A 24,331-nucleotide genomic window follows, 5' to 3' on the forward strand; every position below is an offset into this window, starting at 1 on the left:
AATTTTTTAAGGGTTTTTTATATTTTATCCTTGAGTAATTTGAAAATGACATGTTTGTCATTACAATTTTCAATATAACGTATATTGGTACCTATCTAAAGATTAAGTTCATCTACGTATGCGATAAATGCATTAAAAAAACCAAGTTAACCATTTTTAATGGCGATTAGTTTTAGTTTGTCTTAAGTCAAAGAATTATATGAAAATATAATACATCTGAGTTTTCAAAGTATAACAACATGAATTAGAGTTTGAAATGGATTTTGAACTTTTAAAGGAATATGCAAAGGTTTTGATCTACAAAATAAATACTTTTAAAAATTAAGCACCTTATAGGTGGGATTCGTTCAATGTGACATAGTATTTGAATATCATGTTATTTTAGTTTGTTGAGATTTCTCAAATATAATTATAATTAAATAAAAATCTAACTAAATTAAGTTGAATTGAGTGATCCAATAATCTAAGATTATCTAACTAACTTTAAAATGTGAAAAAAACTATTTTATTCCATGTGACAATGTATGTGAACTGCATGACCTAATAAATCGTATCATCTGTACCCTTTTTCTAATCTATGGAGATGTTAACGAAAGCTATCAAATTAATATCATCCATGGCCTCATCTGTGAAATTTAAATTACAAATAAAACATTTTCACTGAATAAAAAAAGGTTAATTTTTTAATAACTACAAAATCGAATAAATCATGCTTATGATTCATGTGAGTGAAAGTCGATTATTCTTTAAAAAAAGTTCAATAATTATTTTCTATACTGTATATCCCAATCTCCCTAAGAAATCAAGATTAATTTTATGAATATCCAAAAAATCCTATCTTGATCGGGACTCGGAGCAAGCTTTTTGTAATATACCTGAAGGCGTTGTTTTATTTTTTTATTTTTGGAACGATTGATTATGAGGAGAATTTTTTTTTATTATCAATCAATGACTGTGAACATTAAGTCATCTTATTATTATTTTTATAAAAAAAGAAAACTCTTTCACGTCGCCCTCTTCAATGCTCATCGATGACGCCGTGAATTATCGGCTCTGGTGAGTCAACATCTCAGCCAGCTAATTGCTATTTATTATGATGCATGCTAATGGTGTTGTATGCTCTATATATGTATGTGCGTGTGTGTTCAAGAAATCACCACTTCCCCGTGCGAAACATCCGAGTCTTGTTTCCGAGAGTGCGGAGAGATTTCCATTGTTTGAGAGATGGCAATGATCCTGGATTCATTTGTTTCAAGATGCATTGAACAAATGACGGGCTTTGTTGAGGGAGAGATATGCAAAGTGCTGGGCGTAAAGAAGGAGATCAAGACGCTGCAGGAGAAGCTGGAGATGATCAAATGTTACCTCGAAAGTGCAGAGCGGAAAAGCCGTGGGGATCCCGGCATCGAGGCCTGGGTGAGGAAGCTGAAAGACATCATGTACGATGCCGACGACATCATCGATCTGTGCATGATGGAAGGTGGCAAACTGTTGGAGGCTCGGGGATCAGCATCGGCTTCGGGGGTAAGCTTCGTTTTCAGCTTTGTTTCTTCTTGCTTTCGGTGTACCAAACAACGCCATGAGATTGCGGGTAATATCGAAGCCATTAATGGTAGACTGAAACAAATAGCTGAGGAAGCCTCCATCCTTAGTAATCTACAGTCTTCTGGTAGTCACCAACCCCAACCCGAAAAACCAACTCTACTTGAGACGACTTCCTTGGAAGTCGAGGAGGACATCGTAGGGGGACAAATCGAAGTAGATGCCGATACTCTAATCAATGCCATGCTAGAGGACACCAAACACAAATGTCGTATTTTTGGGATTGTTGGAATGGGCGGAATCGGGAAGTCCACTCTGGCACGTAAAATAGTCAATGATGAAAGGATCAGAGTCAATTTTCCCATTCAGAAATGGTTGTATATCTCTAAGTATTATTCGGAGACGAAGTTACTCGGAGAGTTAATTCGGTGCGCAGCTAATAAATCTGAAGGAGGTGAAGCCAAACAAGAATCTTTCGAGGGACAAAGCAAATCAGAATTGGAAATCAAACTTGCCTCTCTCCTCACCAAAAAATTATTTCTCGTGTTGGATGATGTATGGAGTAAAAAAATATGGAACGATTTCCTCAGGAAACCACTAAGCAAAGCAGCAGGTAGCAGCACGATCTTAGTCACCACGAGGAAAAATACACTGTTAAAAGGCATGAGACCCTGCCATACCCACTCGGTTGAGAAAATGGATGTTAATAGTGGCTGGATGTTGCTTCGAAATTTGGTGTTTCGAAAAGGGGACGAGGATGACGAGCGTAGGTTGAAAGAAGTAGGCATGAAAATTGTTAGAAAATGTGATGGTCTTCCCCTTTCTATCAAAGCTATCGCAGGTGTTCTTGATCGTAAGGATAAGAGCATAGGGAAGTGGGAAGAAGTCCTCGAAAGTGATGTATGGAATATGAAGCAGATTGACGATAAAGTACCAGCGGCTTTGAATTTGAGCTATGTGGATTTACCATCTCATCTGAAACAATGTTTTCTGTATTGTTCTTTGCACCCCCAGAAAAGTGATATGTATTACAAGGAAATCATTCGGTTTTGGGTAGCTGAAGGCCTTATCGCACAACAAGGAAATAGGCTGTTGGAAGATATAGCCGAGGAATATTACCATGAATTAATTTGGAGGAATCTTCTACAAGTGGACGCAGGTACCTTAGGCCAGAAAAACTTCTCTATGCATGACCATTTACGATCTCTCGGTGCATGTTTGATGAAGGACGAAGGAAAACTAATTAGACATGGTCAAAGATTAGATGTTAGAGCCAATGCAAAGATCCGTCGGTTGTCAGTGTCTAAAATGGGGAAAAAATTGGTACTGCCAGATCAAATTATGGAAGAAAAGTGTTTAAGAACCTTAATTCTCCATGATTCCCCTCGAACCAAGATAATCGAGGATAATGTACTCAGAATGTTACCACATCTTCGAGTGTTGGATCTATCTTATACATCGATCAAGACACTTCCAGATTGTATCGGAGATCTATTGCAACTGCGATATATAAATTTGGATTGGACAAATATTTATGAGATACCAGAATCTATAGGGCGCCTTGCAAATCTCCAAACTCTGAACCTCTATAACTGCAAATATTTGCACAGACTTCCTAAGTCGATCACTAAGCTGCACAATCTACGGTGTCTTCATATTGAATATGTTCCTCTGACTCATGTACCCAAGGGAATCGAAAAACTGATGGATCTTAATCATCTTGAAGGATTTGTGGTCGGCCATAGCAACCCAAGGAACGAGTTGCACGAGGAGGGGTGTGACTTGGAGGAGCTGCAAGCTCTTTCCAAGCTCAGATGTTTGAGAATATACAGGCTGGAGAGGGCAGTAACAGAAGACTCAGTACTTATGGATAAAATTTTTCTTAAAGAGCTGACTTTATGTTGGATGCCTCCAAAAGAAGATGGCGATGATTTGGAAGAAGATGGTGACAGCAACTGTGAGAAAGATGAGGAAAAAGAGGAAGGAAATGACGAGGATAACAGAGATAAGGATGAGGGCCGAGGAGTGACATGGACTGAGGAGCAGTTCCAGACAGTTGAGAAGGTATGCGATAAACTCTCTCCCCCATCCAGCCTGCAAGATCTTACCATTCAACGATTCCCCGGTCGGCGACTCCCAGGTTGGTTGATGTCAACCTCACTAGACAAAGCCATCCCTGATCTGGCATATTTGAGATTTGAGTACCTCAAATCATGCACGGAACTGCCTCCACTAGGCATGTTGCCCCTGCTAAAACATCTTGACATCACCGGCGGTGAAGCCATCAAAACCATTGGGCCTGAGTTTCTGGGCCGCAAGTTCCCTGGAGCTTCCGCATTTCCAAAATTGAAATATCTGGAGTTTCACGAAATGCCCAACTGGGAAGAATGGTCAGTATGGGGGATGGAAGAAAATGGTCAGGGACCGCACCTCAAGCTCTTTCCTAATCTAAAGACATTCAAGATGATAGACTGTCCCAAACTGAGAGCTCTACCAGAAGGCCTATCCCATGCTACCAATTTGAAGGAATTGTATCTCGAGAGAACTCAAGACTTGAGAGAAATCACAAACCTCCGCTTGAATTACAAGCTCGAGGTCAAAGATAACACGATGCTGAATAGAATATCCGACCTTTCCATGAAGTATCTGAAGGTGGAAGATTGTCCGAATCTGGAGTACGTGGAGAATCTCGACAGGTTGCAACAGCTGGTCCTGATATGTCCACGACAAATGAAGCAACTTCCGCAGTGGCTATCAACCCTAATTCAGCAGCGCCAAAGCATTCCTTCCACTCAGTGGAGCTTCAGAAAACTGGAACTGCAATGCAACAAGGTGCTGCTGAAGAGCTGTCTCAAGGGCAACGAGAATTGGCATAACATTCAACAGATTCCAGATGTCATAATTCAAACCTATTCCAGGAAAAAGTATATTCGATATAGCAAGCATCCACCCATGTACGATGCAAAAGTATGATGAATTCGTCATTCCGGTAAGTTCATTTTCCTTTTTCTTTTCTATCTATCCCATGACTGTATATACATATATGTGTATTTGTTTTCATGTACGTTGACTTTCTCCTTTCGTACAGGATCAATAAAAGGCCTCTGCCCGGTTATTCTACTTATAGATTTATTGTGAATAAAGAAGCTATTTGGAGCAGGGATTCGATGATGTTGTCCTACTATCAAGACTGTATGCTTGTTTGTTTCCTTCTACGTTACTTACTTGTGTATTTGCACCTACGCAATAATTTATCTTTCCAAAAGAATTTAGAACAAATGATGTGGTCATGTAAATAGTATGAAGGCGTTGTCCATAGGCAGTAGCTCAGCATGAAGATGTTGTCACTGATCCATATACGGAGATGGCACAGGGAGATGATTGACAAGAATCTACGGACAAATTTTCGTGCCTCATCGCAAGTACATTATTCTTCCCTTTTCTCTTGTTGGTTGCTTTTAGCTGCTTATATTTTTAGGTTTTATTACTACATAAAGTTGTCGATGTTTCTCTTCTTCAAATGCTTCCTTTGGCATGTTATAAAGGGCTGAATCCAAAGCTAGGTTCTCCTTCAACGTGAAGGCTGCATCCTCTTCGAGGCAAAAAAGGAATCCAAAAGACATCTAATTGGTCATTGTGGCTGCAACTTCACAGCATTCTTCACTTTCTGTTCTTCCATCTTTGTGGAGCCTCCCGGTCATATATGGGGAGTTATTTGCATGCATGAAGACTTTAGCAGTACGGTGCGAGAGAGCCCGTGTGTATACAGAAGATGGAGCTACATTGTATGTTGCATGACCTCTAGTTTGATGTGTGTTCAGATTGTTCCTTGTTATATTTGATCAGAATAATATTTTTTATTGGAAGCTTTGCATCGTCGCCTCTTACGACTGTTGTTGACAGGTTCGAGAGAATGAGTACTGCTTGTACGAGTTTGTGTCCATTGTGTAACAACACTCTATTTATTGGGTTGGTATTATTAATTTTCTTTTAATCGCGGCTGACACGCAGGTTTTGGTCTCACTTCCTTCTCCTCAGTTGTGTAAAGGTGATCTAAAAGGTCATTATGGTATATTAGAAGGAAAAAAAGAAAACCTTAACCAGAATCACAGAAATCACAGAAAAAAATGAATATTTTCTTTAAAAAATCTTATTTTAATCAACATAACTGTTGATTGCGGGGGCATAGTTCATATGGATGTTCGATAACCTACACTCAATAAACTTAGTAGTGCCATAGGAGACGCATGCTATATACTTCAGCAGCACAATTTTGTACTCCTCTCCCAGATTCTGTGGATTCATCGGCAGGATGTCAAGTTTCACTAGCTGTTTCCAATATTTCGTCATGCGTATTCCTCCAACCTCCACGCTGAGCCACTGGTTATACACAGTTGTTTCACGGATTTTTTGAATCGACTCCCTGGTAGATTTTTCTAACTCAGCTAGCTTGTTCAGGGAGACTTCGTCATGCGATGGCCTGTGTAAAAATAGTCAACAAAAGGATGCTGTGATAGTTGCGAGTGAGTGTCAATTAGATAGATGTTACTCGACTCCCTGGTAGATTTTTCATACTCATCCAGCGTGTTCAGGGAGCTCTATTGCCGATACTTGGTCATGCGATGGCCTGTGCAAGATTAGTCAACAAAAGGGTGCCGATAGTTGCTAGTGAGTGTCAATTAGATAGATGTTACTCGACTTGTAGTGGTTCGTTTCTCGTAGTCAAACCTATCATAAAACCATGTTGAATCATTCATATATAGAAGCTGACACTCACATCATCTATCATGTGGGCCTCGAGACGAAGATTTATTTATTATTTATATTTAATATATATAATTTTTTAAAATATAAATGATGAAAATAACGTGGGTGTATTGGACCCATTAATCCATACCGATCTATGGCTATGAATTATTGATTCGGATGAACGATAACATCTGCTCATGTCGAATCATTCGCATATAAAAGTTAATACTCACATCTTCTGATGTGGGCCTAAAGATGAAATTTTATTTATTATTTATATTTAATATTTTTTAAAAAATAAATGATGAAGCTAGAAATCAAATTCATAATCTTATAGTAAACTATTAAAGTGATATATTTAATAACTTAATTCTAAGTTTTTCAAAGTTACATCAAAGGATAGTTTAGTTTTATCTTTGTGATTTTTTTTCTTTAAAATTATTTTATGTCACGAGTGTATTAGACCCATCAATCCATATCGATCTATGGCTATGATTATTGGTTCGGATGAGTCTAACATCAGCTATCATGTGGGGCTTAAGATGAAGACTTAATTTGTTGTCTGTATTTAATTTTTTTTAAAAAAAATAAATGATGAAACTAAGATTCAAATTCATAATCTTACAAAACTATGAAAGTGAGACATTCAATAACTTGATTCCAAGTTTCTCAACGTTACAATAAAAGGTAGTTGTTTAGCTTTATATTTCATGTGGGACTTAAGACGAAGACTTAGTTTGTTGTTTGTATTTTAAATATATATATATATTTCATAATTTTACTGAACTATGAAAGTGAGATATTCAATAACTTGATTCCAAATATTTCAAAGTTACATTAAAAGGTGGTTGTTTAGTTTTATCTTACGATGAAGAGTTATTTGTTGTTTGTATTTTAAATATATATATATATATATATATATATATATATATATATATATATATATATATATATATATATATATATATATATATATATATCCCTGATCAACATTCATTTGCTAGGTTGAGCCAATGGCTGCTTCGAGGAGCGTTGAGAATATAAGTATATATGTCATTGTACTGTTAGTAAAAATTTAGACGTATCATTTAAAAATCAAACAATTTCAATTTAGCACAATATTGTTGTACAAGATAGGTAATATGAACATTCTTTCGTTCAAAAAAAAAAATGATAGTCATCAAATTTGCTAAAGTTGAAGTTTCACATGATTTGTGAAGCATCGTTTTTTTTTTACTTGTCATAATGTTATGGTATAAGAAAATTCGTATGAGCATAATTTTGTTGAAAAATGTGACAATCATCATATTTGTGAAAAATAGAAGGTTCAGGATAGTTGATGCAAAAAAAATTTAATTAAAAAAATTTGACTTTGAACGATATTAGGGAACTAAAGAAGTCATTTGAATATGGTTTACCAGTATTGGGACATGAAGCACATTTAATGCTAGCAGTCTTATGCAACAATGTTGAATGATCCTTATATGGTCTCTTTGTCACAAGGCATATGACACCTGCCCACAAAATGGGTTTAGGAGCAAGGCTCCTCCATCAAAATTATCTACACTCATCCAGATGAACGAGTGTAGATCTAGTCAACAATAGATTTCTAGTTTCAGTGTGTTGGCATGATAGAATAGTCAACAAATCTGCTTACACAAACATGCCCTAAGTATTCCTTATGCGTTATATATTCGAATCAAGCCAAGTATTCGATGTACCGGATATGACCTTCTGATCAAAGAATTTATGTGTTTGTAATGCATCCTAATCAAACAAATAATTAATTACCTCAGGTAGGCGTTGCACGTTGAAAAGAGCCATGATTAATTAGTTTATAATATTTTGATGATATCATGCTATGATAAACTTATATAAGATTACCCTTCGTTAATTTGCATATGAAGTTGTGTGTACTTGAGTATTAAGTATTGTAAATTTTGTATAATTAATATAACTAATAAAATAATCGCATAGTCTTTTTCTGAAAATGCATGTTGCATAAATTTCATGCATTTTATTGACTAATAAAATTTATTATTTTGGCTGTCATCCATAAGGTAAAGTAAAAGATTATATTATTGTAATCCAACATTGCAAGGTAACATCATATTATATCACTGTGGTTGACAGTTGACTTTTACATGATAAAATATTATTTATTACTAGGATTGTCCTTCATACTCAGATAAAATTATAACATGATGTTAGATCTAGTGTAATAGCATGTTCTAATAACATGATGTTAGATCTATTATAATAGCTATTTAAATATAGTAACATAGCATGATTATCCCCCTCCATCATAATAATTTGGATGATGTGGCAGAGAAGAGGTGAAAGGTAGAGACGAGAACTATTAATTAAAAATATGTCATTGTAGTTGTTTATAATAAGAAAAGAGACCGAGATGGAGACCGAGACGAGGAGAAAAGGGATAGAGTTGATGAATTCATTGACCCAAACCGATTAGTTAAATTGGTTAACTAATTCGAACCAGTTTAATGAACAAGTTCAAAAATTAAAAAATTAATTTGAATAGGAAAATACAATTGATATTTATAAAAAAAATACGTCCGATAATTTTTCAATAGAAAACCACCTTCCAATAAATATCAATTAGTAATGACTTTTCTTGATAAAATATTTTTGTAAAACATCACTCTTGTTAAAATATCACTTTTGTAAAACCGAATTAATCATGCTTATGATTCCTGTGAGTGAAAGTCTATTATTCTTGAAAAAAACTCATTAATTATTTTCTATACTTCATATTCTAATCTCCCTAAGAAATCAAGATTAAGTTTATGAATATCCAAAAAAATCCTATCTTGATCGGGACTCGGAGCAAGCTTTTCGTAATATACCTGAAGGCATTGTTTTATTTTTATTTTCGGAACGATTATGAGGAGAATTTTTTTTTATTATCAATCAATTACTGTGAACATTAAGTCATCTTATTATTATTTTTATAAAAGAAGAAAATTCTTTCACATCGCCCTCTTCAATGCTCATCGATGACGCCGTGAATTATTGGCTCTGGTGAGTCAACATCTCAGCCAGCTAATTGCTATTTATTATGATGCATGCTAATGGTATTGTATACTCTATATATGTATGTGCGTGTGTGTTCAAGGAACCACTACTTCCCCGTGCGAAACATCGAGTCTTGTTTCCGAGAGTGCGGAGATATTTCCCTTGTTTGAGAGATGGCAATGGTCCTGGATTCATTTGTTTCAAGATACATTGAACAAGTGACGAGCTTTGTTGAGGGAGAGATATGCAAAGTGCTGGGCGTGAAGAAGGAGATCAAGACGCTGAAGGAGAAGCTGGAGATGATCAAATGTTACCTCGAAAGTGCAGAGCGGAAAAGCCGTGGGGATCCCGGCATCGAGGCCTGGGTGAGGAAGCTGAAAGACATCATGTACGATGCCGACGACATCATCGATCTGTGCATGATGGACGGTGGCAAACTGTTGGAGGCTGGGGGATCAGCATCGGCTTCGGGGGTAAGCTTCGCTTTCAGCTTTGTTTCTTCTTGCTTTCGGTGTACCAAACACCGCCATGAGATTGCGGGTAAAATCGAAGCCATTAATGGTAGACTGAAACAAATAGCTGAGGATACCTCCATCCTTAGTAATCTACAGTCTTCTGGTAGTCACCAACCCCAACCCGAAAAACCAACTGCACTTGAGACGTCTCCCTTGGTACTAGAGGAGGACATTGTGGGGGAACAAATCGAAGAAGCTGCCGACGATCTAATCAATCGTATGTTGGAGAACACCGAACAAAAGTGTCGTGTTTTTGGGATTGTTGGAATGGGCGGAATCGGAAAGTCCACTCTGGCAGGTAAAATAATCAATGATGAAAGGATCAAAGCAAACTTTCCTATCCAAAAGTGGTTGTATATCTCAAAGGATTATTTGGAGATCAAGTTACTCAGAGAGTTAATTCGGTGTTCAGGAGATGAAACCAAAGCAAAATCTTTTGAGGGAGAAAGCAGAGCAGAATTGGAGCCCAAACTTGCCTCGCTTCTTACTAAAAATTTATTTCTCGTGTTGGACGACGTGTGGAGTCCAAATGTATGGACTGATTTCCTGAGGAAACCACTAAGTAAAGGAGCAGGTAGCAGCACGATCTTAGTTACCACTCGAAACGAAACAGTGTTAAGAGGTATGAAAGCCAGCTATATGCACCAAGCTGAGAAAATGGATGATAACAGCGGGTGGATGTTGCTTGGGAAGACTGTATTCGCAGCTGGGGAGGAGGATGACATGCGTCGGTTGGAGGAAGTAGGTAGGAAAATTGTTAGAAAATGTGATGGACTTCCTCTTGCTATCAAAGCTATTGCAGGGGTTCTAATTTCCAAGGACAGAAGCACAGCGGAGTGGGAACAAGTCCTCGAGAATGACGCATGGAGTACGAACCGGCAGATCGACGAAGAAGTTCCAAGAGCTTTGCACTTGAGCTATGAGGATCTACCATCTCATCTGAAACAATGCTTTCTTTATTGCTCGTTCTTCATGTCCGAGTTTTATCATTACAATGATATTATTCGGTTTTGGGTAGCAGAAGGCCTTATTGTAGAAGCAGGAGGTAGGCTGATGGAAGATGTAGCCGAGGAGTACTATCGGGAACTAGTTTCGAGGAATCTTCTACAACTGGATCCATCGTTTGTAAACAGGAGTGTGTTTTGTATGCATGACCATTTACGAGCGCTCGCTACACACTTGATGAAAGAAGAAGGACTTTCGATTACAGTTGGTCAGAGATTAAATATAAAAGCCAACGCTAAGATTCGTCGGTTGTTGATATCTAACATGGGAATAAAACTAGTACTGTCGGATCACATCTTAGAAGAGAAATGTTTGAGAACTTTAGTGATCAGAGACTCCCTCCCAACCATCACAATTGAGGATAACGTACTCGAAGGGTTACCAAATTTACGAGTATTGGATCTTTGCGATACATCAATCGAAAGAATTCCAAATTGCATCGGAGATCTATTGCACCTAAGATACCTAGATCTTGACAGAACAAAGATTCATGAGATACCGGAATCAATAGGATGCCTTGTAAACCTTCAAACTTTGAATATCTCATGATGTAAACACTTACATAGGCTTCCCATGACCATCACGAGGCTATACAATTTAAGAAGTTTCGTTATTAAAGACACTCCTCTAACTCACGTACCGAAGGGAATCGAAAAATTGATAAATATTAACAGACTCGAAGGATTTGTAATCGGTCACGACAATTCGACGAACGAGGTGGACGAGGTCGGGTGTGGATTAGAGGAGCTACAACATCTTTCCAAGCTAAGATATCTGAGCATATACAGGCTAGAGAGGGCAGTGACGGCAGCTTCGGCACTAGCGGAGAAACGTTCTCTTAGGGAACTAATTTTAAGTTGGATGCCACCAGTAGATGGGGAAGATGGAGATGCCACCGATAGTGGTGAGGATAGAAGAGCAAACCGGAGAAAGGAGGAGCAAATCCAGATGAGAGCCGAGAAGATATGTAATGAACTCTCTCCTCCTTCAAACTTACGAACTCTTGTCATCGGACAATTCCCGGGTCGACAATTCCCAAATTGGATCATGTCATCCTCCCTGGGCAAATCATTCCCTAACCTGGTCCAATTGGAGCTTTTGGTGTTCCCATCATGCACAGAGTTCCCTCCTCTGGGCATGCTGCCCCTGCTGAAATATCTTAAGATCATAGGAGCCAAAGCGGTCATGACCATTGGGCCTGAGTTTCTCGGCCACAGTTTCCCGGGAACTTGTGCATTTCCCAAACTTGAGTATTTGGAGATCAACGACATGCCCAACTGGGAAGAATGGTCACTATGCGGTGTGGAGGAAGGTGGTCACAGAACACACCTGAAGCTGTTTCCCAATCTAAAGGAATGTTGTCTCGTAGACTGTCCCAAACTGAGAGCTCTTCCAGAAGGCCTATCCCACGCTACCAACTTGAAGGAATTGCACATTTGGGGAGCTCACAACTTGAGAGAAGTAACAAAGCTCCGCTTGAGTTACAAGCTGTCTGTCACAGATAACAAGATGCTGAACAGAATATCCGACGTTGCCATGAAGTATCTGGAGGTGGAGGATTGCCCCAATCTAGAGTGCGTGGATAATCTCGACAAGTTGCAGCACGGGGTCCTGATATGTCCGGAACATATGGATCAGCTTCCCCAGTGGTTATCCCGCTTAATTGATCAACAGCGCCCTAATTCTGCACAATGGGGCTTCCGCAAACTTGAAGTGCACTGCAACATAGTGCTGCTAAGGAGCTGTCTCGAGGGAAACGAGCATTGGAACATCATCCGACGGATTCCAGATGTCAAATTTCAAACTGATTCCGAAGAATACATGCGATACATCAAGGATCCATATAAGTATGACACAAATGTACCTCCAGAATAAGGGCATTGGTCTTCCTTGTAAGTCATTTTTCTTGGTTCTATCCAATAACTTAGCTATATATGTGTGTGTATATATTCTCTTAATTCTTATGTTGATTTCTTTGCAGGGTCAATGAAAGGTCTCTGCGCCAGTTTATGCTTCCTTTATATAATATTTTGCGAATAAAGGTATTTGATGCAGGGATTTAATGGTTTCATCTTTTATTATTTATTTATGATAAGTTTTGATTAACATATGAATCACGGTGTTTATTGGACTGTGGGTTGCTTATATCAGATTATCTTTAAGTTTTTCTGAGTGTGCGGTTGAAACATGATGGATCGGTTATTGATTAAATTATATGATTAATATATTAAGATCACTGTATGTTTATATCATTTTCTATGTTATTTGGATTGAAATATTGAGAATTCTTATGGAGTTATTAAATCTATTGTGTATCCTATGGGTTGATGTATCATGAATTAGATTATGTGATAATTATGAAATCTACTTTATTTTGATTCTGCCCTTGCATTCAAAATCTACAGAATTATAACTTTATATTATTCCTGACTTTTCGCTGGATTGGAAGCGTTAGACACACCACATCATCTAACAGGTCAATAATGAATTCAGAAGCTACTCTCTTTGGTCATTGTGGTGTTGGGTTGCAGCAATCCTCAACTTCGTTCTCGTACCGACAGATGATCACCTTCTTTCTCAGTACATGGCATGGAATGCATTCCATGACCTCGTTTGATGCATTAATATTTTTCCTTCTCATGTAAACGTATTCGGGATATATATATATATATATATATATATATTCGTTCATTCAAAACCAGAAATTAATATGATTTGGCTGCTCTTAGTTACCCTTTGGAACACTTGTAAGCCTTTTATAGTGGTGGAAGTAAATATGTAAAGAACAAAATAAAAATGTAAATCAGATTTTTATAGTGGTTCGATCGTCATGACTTACATCCACTCCTGATTCCTCTTCAGTTGAGGCCATTAGCTTTCATTACTAATCTTCTTTCAAGCATGAAAATCAACTACCCTTTTACACCTCTCTTCTCCTTTTCAAAGGTTTAGGAGATAACATTTTACGAGCACTTACTCCTCCCAAAATCGAATTCTTAACTTTAGAACTAGAGGAGGAGATTTCTCAAAGTGATTGCTACAGCGTTTTCCCACTTTTAAGTTCTCTATACTTGTATTTGTTAACCAGGGATGAGAGGGGTATTTATAGGCTCCAAATGGATTCAAATTTGGAGCCAAAACTAGTCTTTTCTCGGGTCTTTTGGGTACTGGCGGTACCATCGCCAGTGCTGGGTGGTATTATTGCTGACAGCACTAATACTATGTAGTACCACCGCTTGACACCCTATCATTGGGCGATAACATTGCCTAGTCTGGAGGTACCACCACCTGACACACACAGTCTCGACTATTGTGCCATCGACGATTCCACCTGTTGGGTCATTGTTTGGGCCTTTTACATGGCCCAACACAACCCAAACTTGATCCAATTGGCCCCTAATTGACTTGGCCTAATTCTAACTCAATTACACATAAAACCTATTTCGATCTACACAATTATTACAAAGCTAAACCAAATGTTATCCGACATGTCATTGGTTCATCGACGCCTTATCCGATTCTTCGGCGCATCATCATCTCTTACGACCTATTGCCCAATCGACCAGTTGACCTCCGTAACTCCGATTTTCTTGATATAATTTTCGCTCTTCTTGGCCCAATGCCCGAACCCAAGGTCCGAAGCCTTTTGCTGATACATCGACCGATCCTCCGGCTCAACATCCAATCTTCTAACATGTTCTATTCTGACTCAATATGATTCTTTTTGCTTTAATTGTCTCTTCCTGATCGAAGCTTCCAACATCACTCAAAATGCAGATCAGATCATAAATACTATCATTTGGTTTTCGAGATTCAACATCCTTAAAGGGAGAGCTTGGGGTTATTGAATAGGTGTCAATAGTACCATTGGGTTTGGGCCTAGTTGGACCCATCCACTTATAGGAGGGTGGGCAGTTGGCCTCTCTAGATAAAGGGATTATTTGGATTGAAATATTGTGAATTCTTTTAAAGTTCTTAAATCTATTGAATGTTGTATGTGCTGATTTATTATGAATTAGATTATATAACAATTATGGAATTTATTTATTCTAGCTTTGATCACTTATTCTTATAAGAAATGACATTATACTATTCCTAAATTTCTATCGGATTGGAAGCCTTACACACACTACCTCCTTTATCATTGTTAAGACTCTAGCTAGGAGAGTCCTAATAGAGAGGAGAATTCATGTAAAACCTACTTAACCTGACCCCTATTAAAGAGATGAAGAGGCCGACTAGGGTTAGGAGGTTGTTTCTTAAAGAAGAATTAGGAGTTGCAAAGGAATAGGAGTCTTGAGTAGGAGTCATATTAGGAGTTAGTTAGAAGTAGCAGTCTTGAGTAGAAGTCCTATTAGGAGTTAGGGTTTAGAAGCTCTATAAATAGCCATGTATTCATCCTCTTTTGTTGAGCAATATATGAATCTTTTCTGCGGCATTTGAGTAGCAACTTGGAGGGAGGAACTCCTATAGAGTTCCAAGGAGGCCGATCCCCTAAAAAGATCAACCCTAAGGTTAGAATCTGCAATGGTTCTAACAATCGTCTATCGGGCCAATAATGAATTCAAAAGCCACTCTCTTTGGTTATTGTGGTGTTGGGTTACAACAACCCTTAACTTCGTTCTCGAGATGAATTTGTTAGATTATATGACCCTTTATAATTAGATAAGATATATAATAAAATCAATTAGATTTTGATGATCAATAATGATTAATAGAAAATAAATTTATATTATATTAGATTTATTTACGGGATGCCTCTGATGGGAGGAATTCTCTTAATAATTTATCATAGATTCTTTGCTTTCGCATATAAATAGATAGGACTACTATGGACTTAATGATGCATGTCATAGAAGACGCATTTGAGAGATTATAGTTTCTCTCTCAATGAATCATCAATCTAAGTAATCTTATGAAAGGATATAAATTATTTTTAAAAGTCATAATGCCAAATTCAGATTGAAACTTAACTCAAATACCATATATGTTAGGGACGGAGGAGCAAGGAAATAAAAACATAATACTATGATGTAGTTAAAGAGAATACTTTCAATCAAAAAAATTAAAGTAGTATTAAATAAGAGATAAGATTAAGAATATTTACAAGATATTCCTAAATGCATACTACCTTACTTCATGAACTATGATCCTTTTTATAAGACATAGTAATAATTACCTTACTCCCATTATGTCACCAATGATCAAATTAGGCATAGGAACTATCCTCGTAACTTTTAAATCATGGGCCAATTAGGTAGAACATGACTATAATTACTTAAAATATAATAACTATCTATGAATCAATTCTTAACTGTATAAGATCTTACCGGTAACAAATTGGAGACTCCTAGGCTAAATGGTATCACACTCCCTAAGCCAATCATTTACGAACCTGGAATACTTTAAGCTCCCACACTTCCCATTATGCACCAAGGTACCTCCATAAGGTATCCCTTGTTGCTTGCTTAATTTCTTTCTTCTTAGGCTATGCCCTAAACAATTACACGTTAGCATACAGAACTCAACTCCGTTCGCACAACGGCGAAGAACTCGCTTGTTCCCCTTACTTGTTCCTATTCTTTTTCTTTTCCGTCTGTCCTTAGGGCCCAGCTAAACCTTTCCCTCCTTTGCGCCTGTAGCTTTAAGATGAAAGAAATAAGTAGCATATAATATAAAGTTAGAGTGACAAAACAGTCATGACTATAGGCTCTGAGCTCTAAAACATATTACTGCTTGTGAGAGGAACACCTTTGCTTTGTTTGAATGTCGGCAAAAGAACAGAGGCACCCAATCGCCCTTGCTTATATACAGAAGTAATCTGTTGCATGTTTGAATGTCGGCACAGTTCTCTGTTGCTTATAGACTTATAGAAGAATGTCGGCATATTTCCCTTGCTTGTTCTACGGATTCATTGCTTCTTTAGGGAACTAGCCAAGCTGCCTTGCTTGTTCTGCGGACTCACTGCTTCTTTTTAAGTACTAGCAGTATTTTTAGTTGCTTGTTCTGCTGACTCATAGCTTTTTTTCTTAGCACTAGCAGCGTTACTAACTCAGATAGGCACAGTTAGGCCAGTAAAGTAATCAAAGAGTATGCACCTAATATAATGGAGGAAAGTAACAACACCTCACTCCACTCTGAAACTAAGGTCAAAGGACAAACTTGAAAGAAATCATTGAATCTAAGCGAAACTCCCTTCTTTCTACCTTAACCATAGGCTACTCAACTATCTAAGAGACTTTAGATTTTAACTATACTTTCTTCCCATTGCATATTCTTGTTCTGTTCAGTTCTTTCGTCGATGCCCGTTAGCTTATGGTGTTCGGGTGAGGTGCTAATGTTGACTTTCAAGCTTTTTTCAAATATAAACTATCTTATAGTATCTCTTTCTTTTTACTCCTTACCAACTTAACTTTAAGAACGACTGGTGCAACAGCTGGCTCATTCGTCCTTGATTGTTCCATTACTCAACTCACTATTTATTGCTGATCCAATGCACAATTCATAACTCAATTCTGCCTCTGTCCTTTATTAACGTAGGGTACATAACTCCCCAACTCACTGTTTGTTTTAGCGCCCAACCCTTGAACTTGGCTTTAGTTCTTTTCACTTGTAGCTCACTGTAGTAGAGCAGGGTTCCAGTGTGAAAGAACTCCTGACACTATATAGTTTTGCTATTTATTCCTATTAAATTTCCCTATAGGAGAGTAGCTGTCGTGGACAGTTATGGACGCAAAGAAGAACAGTTGCGGACAGTTGATTGTCCCCCTCGTTGCCCCGCTTGACCATAATAATTTGGATGATGAGAAAGAGAAGAGGTGGAAGGTGGAAACGAGAACTATTAATTAATTATAATAATGTGTCATTGTAGTTGTTTATAATAGGAAGAGAGACAGAGATGGAGATGGATTAGAGATAGAGATGATGAATTCATTGACCCAAACCGATTCGTTAAATTGGTTAACTAATTCGAACCAATTTAATGAACAAGTTCAAAAATTAAATAAATAATTTGAAAAGGAAAATACAATTAATATTTATAAAAAAATACATCCAATAATTTTTCAATAGAAAACCACCTTCAGATAAATATCAATTAGTAATGACTTTTCGTGATAAAATATTTTTGTAAAATATCATAATTACAGTAAGATGTCATGTTGAACAAAAGTAAAAGAAAAAGAAAAAAAAAAGACGAGTCAATGTCATCTAGACGCATGCTATTTGATTTTAGCAGTGTGTTGCTGGTACCTAAGACCTACCAGAAATCATGTGGAATTAATTATATATATATATATATATATATATAAGTTAAACAAATTAACCATTTGTCATATCATAAAATTATTATGTATAGTAATATCAAGCCGATCTTACTAAAAAAAAAAAAAAGAGGATACACTCGTATAATTTTTTAAGGGTTTTTTTATATTTTATACTTGAGTAATTTGTAAATGACATATTTGTCATTGCTTATGATTCGTGTGAGTGAAAGTCGATTATTCTTGAAAAAAGTTCAATAATTATTTTCTATACTTTATATCCCAATCTTCCTAAGAAATCAAGATTAAGTTTATGAATATCCAAAAATTTCTATCTTGATCGGGACTCGGAACAAGCTTTTCGTAATAATATACCTGAAGGCATTGTTTTATTTTTTTTTGGAACGATTACGAGGAGAATTTTTTATTATTATCAATCAATGACTGTGAACATTAAGTCAACCATACGGTGGTAGCTTATCAACGTCATCTTATTATTATTTTTATAAAAAAAGAAAATTCTTTCACATCAACCTCTTCAATGCTCATCAATGAAGCCGTGGATTATTGGCTCTGGTGAGTCAACATCTCAGACAGCTAATTGCTATTTATTATGATGCACGCTAATGGTGTTGTACACTCTATATATGTATGTGTGTGTGTTCAAGGAACGATCACTTCCCCGTGCGAAACATCCGAGTCTTGTTTCCGAGAGTGCGGAGAGATTTCCCTTGTTTGAGAGATGGCAATGGTCCTGGATTCATTTGTTTCAAGATACATTGAACAAGTGACGGGCTTTGTTGAGGGAGAGATATGCAAAGTGCTGGGCGTGAAGAAGGAGATCAAGACGCTGCAGGAGAAGCTGGAGATGATCAAATGTTACCTCGAAAGTGCAGAGCGGAAAAGCAGTGGGGATCCCGGCATCGAGGCCTGGGTGAGGAAGCTGAAAGACATCATGTACGATGCCGACGACATCATCGATCTGTGCATGATGGACGGTGGCAAACTGTTGGAGGCTGGGGGATCAGCTTCGGCTTCGAGGGTAAGCTTCCCTTTCAGCTTTGTTTCTTCTTGCTTTCGGTGTACCAAATACCGCCATGAGATTGCGGGTGAAATCGAAGCCATTAATGGTAGACTGAAACAAATAGCTGAGGACACCTCCATCCTTAGTAATCTACAGTCTTCTGGTAGTCACCAACCCCAACCCGAAAAACCAACTGTACGTGAGACGTCTCCCTTGGAAGTTGAGGAGGACATTGTGGGGGAACAAATCGAAGAAGTTGCCGACGATCTAATCAATCACATGTTGGAGAACACCGAACAAAAGTGTCGTGTTTTTGGGATTGTTGGAATGGGTGGAATCGGGAAAACAACTCTGGCAAGTAAAATATATAATGATGGAAGGATCAAAGCAAACTTTCCTATCCAAAAGTGGTTGTATATCTCAAAGGATTATTCGGAGATCAAGTTACTCAGAAAGTTAATTCGGTCTGCCGGAGATGAAACCAAAGCAGAATCTTTTGAGGAAGACAGCAGAGCAGAATTGGAGCCCAAACTTGCCTCGCTCCTTACTAAAAATATATTTCTCGTGTTGGACGACGTGTGGAGTCCAAATGTATGGACTCATTTCCTGAGGAAACCACTAAGTAAAGGAGCAGGTAGCAGCACGATCTTTGTTACCACTCGAAACGAAATAGTGTTAAAAGGGATGAAAGCCACCTATACGCGCCAAGCCGAGAAAATGGATGAGAACAGCGGGTGGATTCTGCTTGGGAAGACGGTATTCGAAGCTGGGGGGGAGGATGACATGCGTACGTTGGAGGAAGTTGGTAGGAAAATTGTTAGAAAATGTGATGGACTTCCTCTTGCTATCAAAGCTATTGCAGGGGTTCTAATTTCCAAGGACAGAAGCACAGCGGAGTGGGAACAAGTCCTCGAGAATGACGCATGGAGTACGAACCGTCAGATCGACGAAGAAGTTCCAAGGGCTTTGCACTTGAGCTATGAGGATCTACCATCTCATCTGAAACAATGCTTTCTTTATTGCTCGTTCTTCATTTGGAAGTTTAATCATTACAAAGATATTATTCGATTTTGGGTAGCAGAAGGCCTTATTGTAGAAGCAGGAGGTAGGCTGATGGAAGATGTAGCCGAGGAGTACTATTGGGAACTAGTTTCGAGGAATCTTCTACAACTGGATCCATCGTTTATAAACAGGAGTGTTTTTCGCATGCATGATCATTTACGAGCACTCGCTACATACTTGATAAAAGAAGAAGGACTTTCGATTACAGTTGGTCAAAGATTAGATATAAAAGCCAACGCGAAGATTCGTCGGTTGTTGATATCTAACATGGGAATAAAATTAGTACTGTCGGATCACATCATAGAAAAGAAATATTTGAGAACTTTAGTGATCAGAGACTCCCACTTAACCATCACAATTGAGGATAATGTGCTCGAAGGGTTACCAAATTTACGAGTATTGGATCTTTGTAACACATCAGTCGAGAGAATTCCAAATTGCATCGGAGATCTATTGCACCTAAGATACTTAGATCTTGATGGAACAAAGATTCATGAGATACCAGAATCAATAGGGTGCCTTGTAAACCTTCAAACTTTGAATATCTCAGAATGTAAACACTTGTACAAGCTTCCCATGACCATCACGAGGCTATACAATCTAAGGAGTCTCCGTGTTGAAGACACTCCTTTAACTCATGTACCCAAGGGAATTGGAAAATTGATAAACATTAACAGACTCGAAGGATTTGTGATCGGTCATGACAATCCGACTAACGAGGTGGACGAGACCGGGTGCCGATTAGAGGAGCTACAACATCTTTCCAAGCTAAGATATCTGAGCATATACAGGCTAGAGAGGGCAGTGACGGCAGCTTCGGCACTAGCGGAGAAACGTTCTCTTAGGGAACTAATTTTAAGTTGGATGCCACCAGAAGATGGGGAAGATGGAGATGCCACTGATAGTGGTGACGATAGAAGAGCAACAACATTGAGAAAGGAGGAGCAAATCCAGATGAGAGCCGAGAAGATATGTAATGAACTCTCTCCTCCTTCAAGCCTGCGAACTCTTTTCATCAAACAATTCCCGGGTCGACAATTCCCAAACTGGATGATGTCGTCCTCCCTGGGCGAATCACTCCCTAACCTGCAATACTTGTATCTTTTGGTGTTCCCATCATGCACAGAGCTCCCTCCTCTGGGCATGCTGCCCCTGCTGAAATCTCTTAAGATCATAGGAGCCAAAGCGGTCATGGCCATTGGGCCTGAGTTTCTCGGCCACAGTTTCCCAGGAACTTGTGCATTTCCCAAACTTGAGTATTTGGAGATCAACGGCATGCCCAACTGGGAAGAATGGTCACTATGCGGGGTGGAGGAAGGTGGTCACAGAACACACCTGAAGCTATTTCCCAATCTAACGATGTGTGCTCTCCATAACTGTCCCAAACTGAGAGCTCTTCCGGAAGGCCTATCCTACGCTACCAACTTGAAGGAATTGCACATTCGGAGAGCTCACAACTTGAGACAAGTCACAAATCTCCGCTTGAGTTACAAGCTGCTCGTCAGAGACAATAAGATGTTGAGCAGAATATCCAACGTTGCCATGAAGTATCTGAAGGTGGCGGATTGCCCCAATCTAGAGTACGTGGATAATCTCGACAAGCTGCAGCACCTGGTCCTGATATGTCCGGAACATATGGATCAGCTTCCCCCGTGGTTATCCCGCTTAATTGATCAACAGCGCCCTAATTCTGCACAATGGAGCTTCCGCAAACTTGAAGTGCACTGCAACATAGTGCTGCTAAGGAGCTGTCTCGAGGGCAACGAGCATTGGAACATCATCCAACGAATTCCAGATGTCAAATTTCAAACTTTTTCCAAAGAATACATGCGATACATCAAGGATCCATATAAGTATGACACAAATGTACCTCCAGAATAAGGGCATTGGTCTTCCTTGTAAGTCATTTTTCTTGGTTCTATCCAATAACTTAGCTATATATGTGTGTGTATATATTCTCTTAATTCTTATGTTGATTTCTTTGCAGGGTCAATGAAAGGTCTCTGCGCCAGTTTATGCTTCCTTTATATAATATTTTGCGAATAAAGGTATTTGATGCCGGGATTTAATGGTTTCATCTTTTTATTATTTATTTATGATAAGTTTTGATTAACATATGAATCACGGTGTTTATTGGACTGTGGGTTGCTTATATCAGATTATCTTTAAATTTTTCTGAGTGTGCGGTTGAAACATGATGGATCGGTTATCGATTAAATTATATAATTAATCTATTAAGATCACTGTATGTTTAGATTATTTTCTATGTTATTTGGATTGAAATATTGATAATTCTTAGGAAGTTGTTAAATCTATTGTGTATCCTATGGGTTGATTTATCATGAATTAGATTGTGTGATAATTATCAAATCTACTTTATTTTGATTCTTTCCTTGCATTCAAAATCAACATAATTATAACATTGTACTATCCGCTGGATTGGAAGCGTTACACACCACCTCATTCATAGTCTACCAGGCCATAATGAATTCAGAAGCCACTCTGTTTGGTCATTGTGGTGTTGGGTTGCAGCAACCCTCAACTTCGTTCTCGAACCGGTCACCTTCTTTCTTAGTACATGGCATGGAATGCATTCATATTTTTCCTTCTCATGTAAACGTATTCGGGATCAATATACATATTCGTTCATTAGAAACCAGAAATTAATATGATTTAGTTGGTCTTAGTTACTCTTTGGAACACTTGTAAGGCTGAACTCCATTCCATTGGAAGCATGAAATTAATATGAATCTGCTGCGAAGGTTGGAGGCCATCAGATGTTACGTTCAAGATGTGGAGCGGTAGGAGCACCGCCACCGAGCTACGAGGATTTACCATCTCATCTGAAACAATTTTTTCTTAGTTGTTTCTCTACGAAGGTCTTTCTGTATTACAAAGACATTGCTCCGTTTTGGGTGGCTGAAGGCCTTATTGTAGAATGAGGAGGTAAGTAGGTTGATGGAAGATATAGCTGATGAGTGCTATGGGCTACTACTAGTTTGGAGGAACCTTCCACAAGTAGATTCGATATTTTTTGTAACACCTACCATATGTGTGTGACCCTCTAGGCCTAATATCGAGCTGACTGTGAGTTATACCTGTCAGAACTTCTTCTGGCTCAGTGAATTATTATCTTCATAATAATTCACTTGACTCATCGACTACGGACGTATTAGGCAACTACGTCGCAGTCCCCAAATGATACAGGAGAATCTAATCCATTGGACTTGTTTGTCCTCAGTTACCGTATACCTATAGTCTCTCATCCATCTAATATCCCAGAGACCGTATACCAGGCATGATGCTGTCAGACCCATATAGTTTCTACTTGAGTCTCGCTTTAATCGGATTCTCCTAGAGAACTCTTTCTCTCTCAATCCGAATGACCTTGACTAGGGATTTGTTTGAGCAAAAACACATGGGATATTCCTCTCATAACACCAGAGTAGATGATCCTCTATCGACACTTAATAACCCTCGTAAGGTTGACTGTCACTCTCAATGACCGATTGTACTAGATCTTGAACATTCAAACCTATAAGCCTGATATCAAAAAGTGGAGCACTCATATAGGATATCCTAGGTATCTCAAGTCTAAGGACCAGATACACCATTGGGACTACAAAATCGATGTCTGACAATAAGGTATCAAAAACCATCCAGTATTCTATAAGCAGATCAATTAGTGAACTCATTCTCCAATGAGCACCTGTACTGTATCCCTAGTGTCCCCACACGAGCAGCTATGAGACCAACTACATGACGGGTATACAGCACACAAATCTGTTCGGTTATCTCGATGTCCCTCTCGAGTAACCTATGATTAGGATTATTTAGAATTTGTGTTTAAAGGTGAATCGATCTTATTATCATGATCTCATCATGATATGATTCTCATTGCATAGATTAAAGGACATCACAATATATATATTGCAATCGATATAAAGTGATAAAATGTTAAAATGTAATAAGCAAAAAGATTGAGTGTAAGTCACACATGTCATCACTCACGTGATTGGCTTGCTGGGCACATGTGACTAGCAATCTCCCACTTGACCTAAAGTCAATCACCTATGTGTCTGATCCCCATCAAACCCCTATGATGCTTAAAGATAATCTGAGACAATGACTTTGTT

General features: G+C 38.2%; 3 protein-coding genes across 4 annotated transcripts; all 3 read left to right on the forward strand.

Annotated features, from left to right (window-relative positions):
* Window positions 1–1,152: 1,152 nt before the first annotated feature.
* On the forward strand, window positions 1,153–5,429 carry LOC135625849 (disease resistance protein RPP8-like). Of its 2 annotated transcripts, XR_010492166.1 has the most exons (3): window positions 1,153–4,531; window positions 4,631–4,964; window positions 5,088–5,429. XR_010492166.1 is itself a non-coding variant. In XM_065130953.1 (2 exons), the coding sequence occupies exon 1, from the start codon at window positions 1,225–1,227 to the stop codon at window positions 4,513–4,515; it is 3,291 nt and encodes a 1,096-aa protein (XP_064987025.1). In that variant the 5' UTR covers window positions 1,153–1,224; the 3' UTR covers window positions 4,516–4,531; window positions 4,631–5,429. The 2 variants fall into 2 exon arrangements, 1 of the variants encoding a protein (XP_064987025.1); XM_065130953.1 differs by having other exon boundaries at window positions 4,631–5,429.
* Window positions 5,430–9,432: 4,003 nt separating this feature from the next.
* Window positions 9,433–13,019, forward strand: LOC135624500 (putative disease resistance protein RGA3). Its single transcript, XM_065128180.1, has 2 exons — window positions 9,433–12,739; window positions 12,829–13,019. The coding sequence occupies exon 1, from the start codon at window positions 9,501–9,503 to the stop codon at window positions 11,394–11,396; it is 1,896 nt and encodes a 631-aa protein (XP_064984252.1). The 5' UTR covers window positions 9,433–9,500; the 3' UTR covers window positions 11,397–12,739; window positions 12,829–13,019.
* Window positions 13,020–18,792: 5,773 nt separating this feature from the next.
* LOC135625980 (putative disease resistance protein RGA3) lies at window positions 18,793–22,321 on the forward strand. The gene is made up of 2 exons (XM_065131158.1): window positions 18,793–22,093; window positions 22,183–22,321. Exon 1 carries the CDS (start codon window positions 18,852–18,854, stop codon window positions 22,074–22,076), a length of 3,225 nt encoding a protein of 1,074 aa, XP_064987230.1. The 5' UTR covers window positions 18,793–18,851; the 3' UTR covers window positions 22,077–22,093; window positions 22,183–22,321.
* The last annotated feature ends 2,010 nt before the right edge of the window (window positions 22,322–24,331 follow it).

Source organism: Musa acuminata, chromosome BXJ2-10 (assembly GCF_036884655.1).
Source record: "Musa acuminata AAA Group cultivar baxijiao chromosome BXJ2-10, Cavendish_Baxijiao_AAA, whole genome shotgun sequence".
Taxonomy (NCBI): Eukaryota; Viridiplantae; Streptophyta; class Magnoliopsida; order Zingiberales; family Musaceae; genus Musa; species Musa acuminata.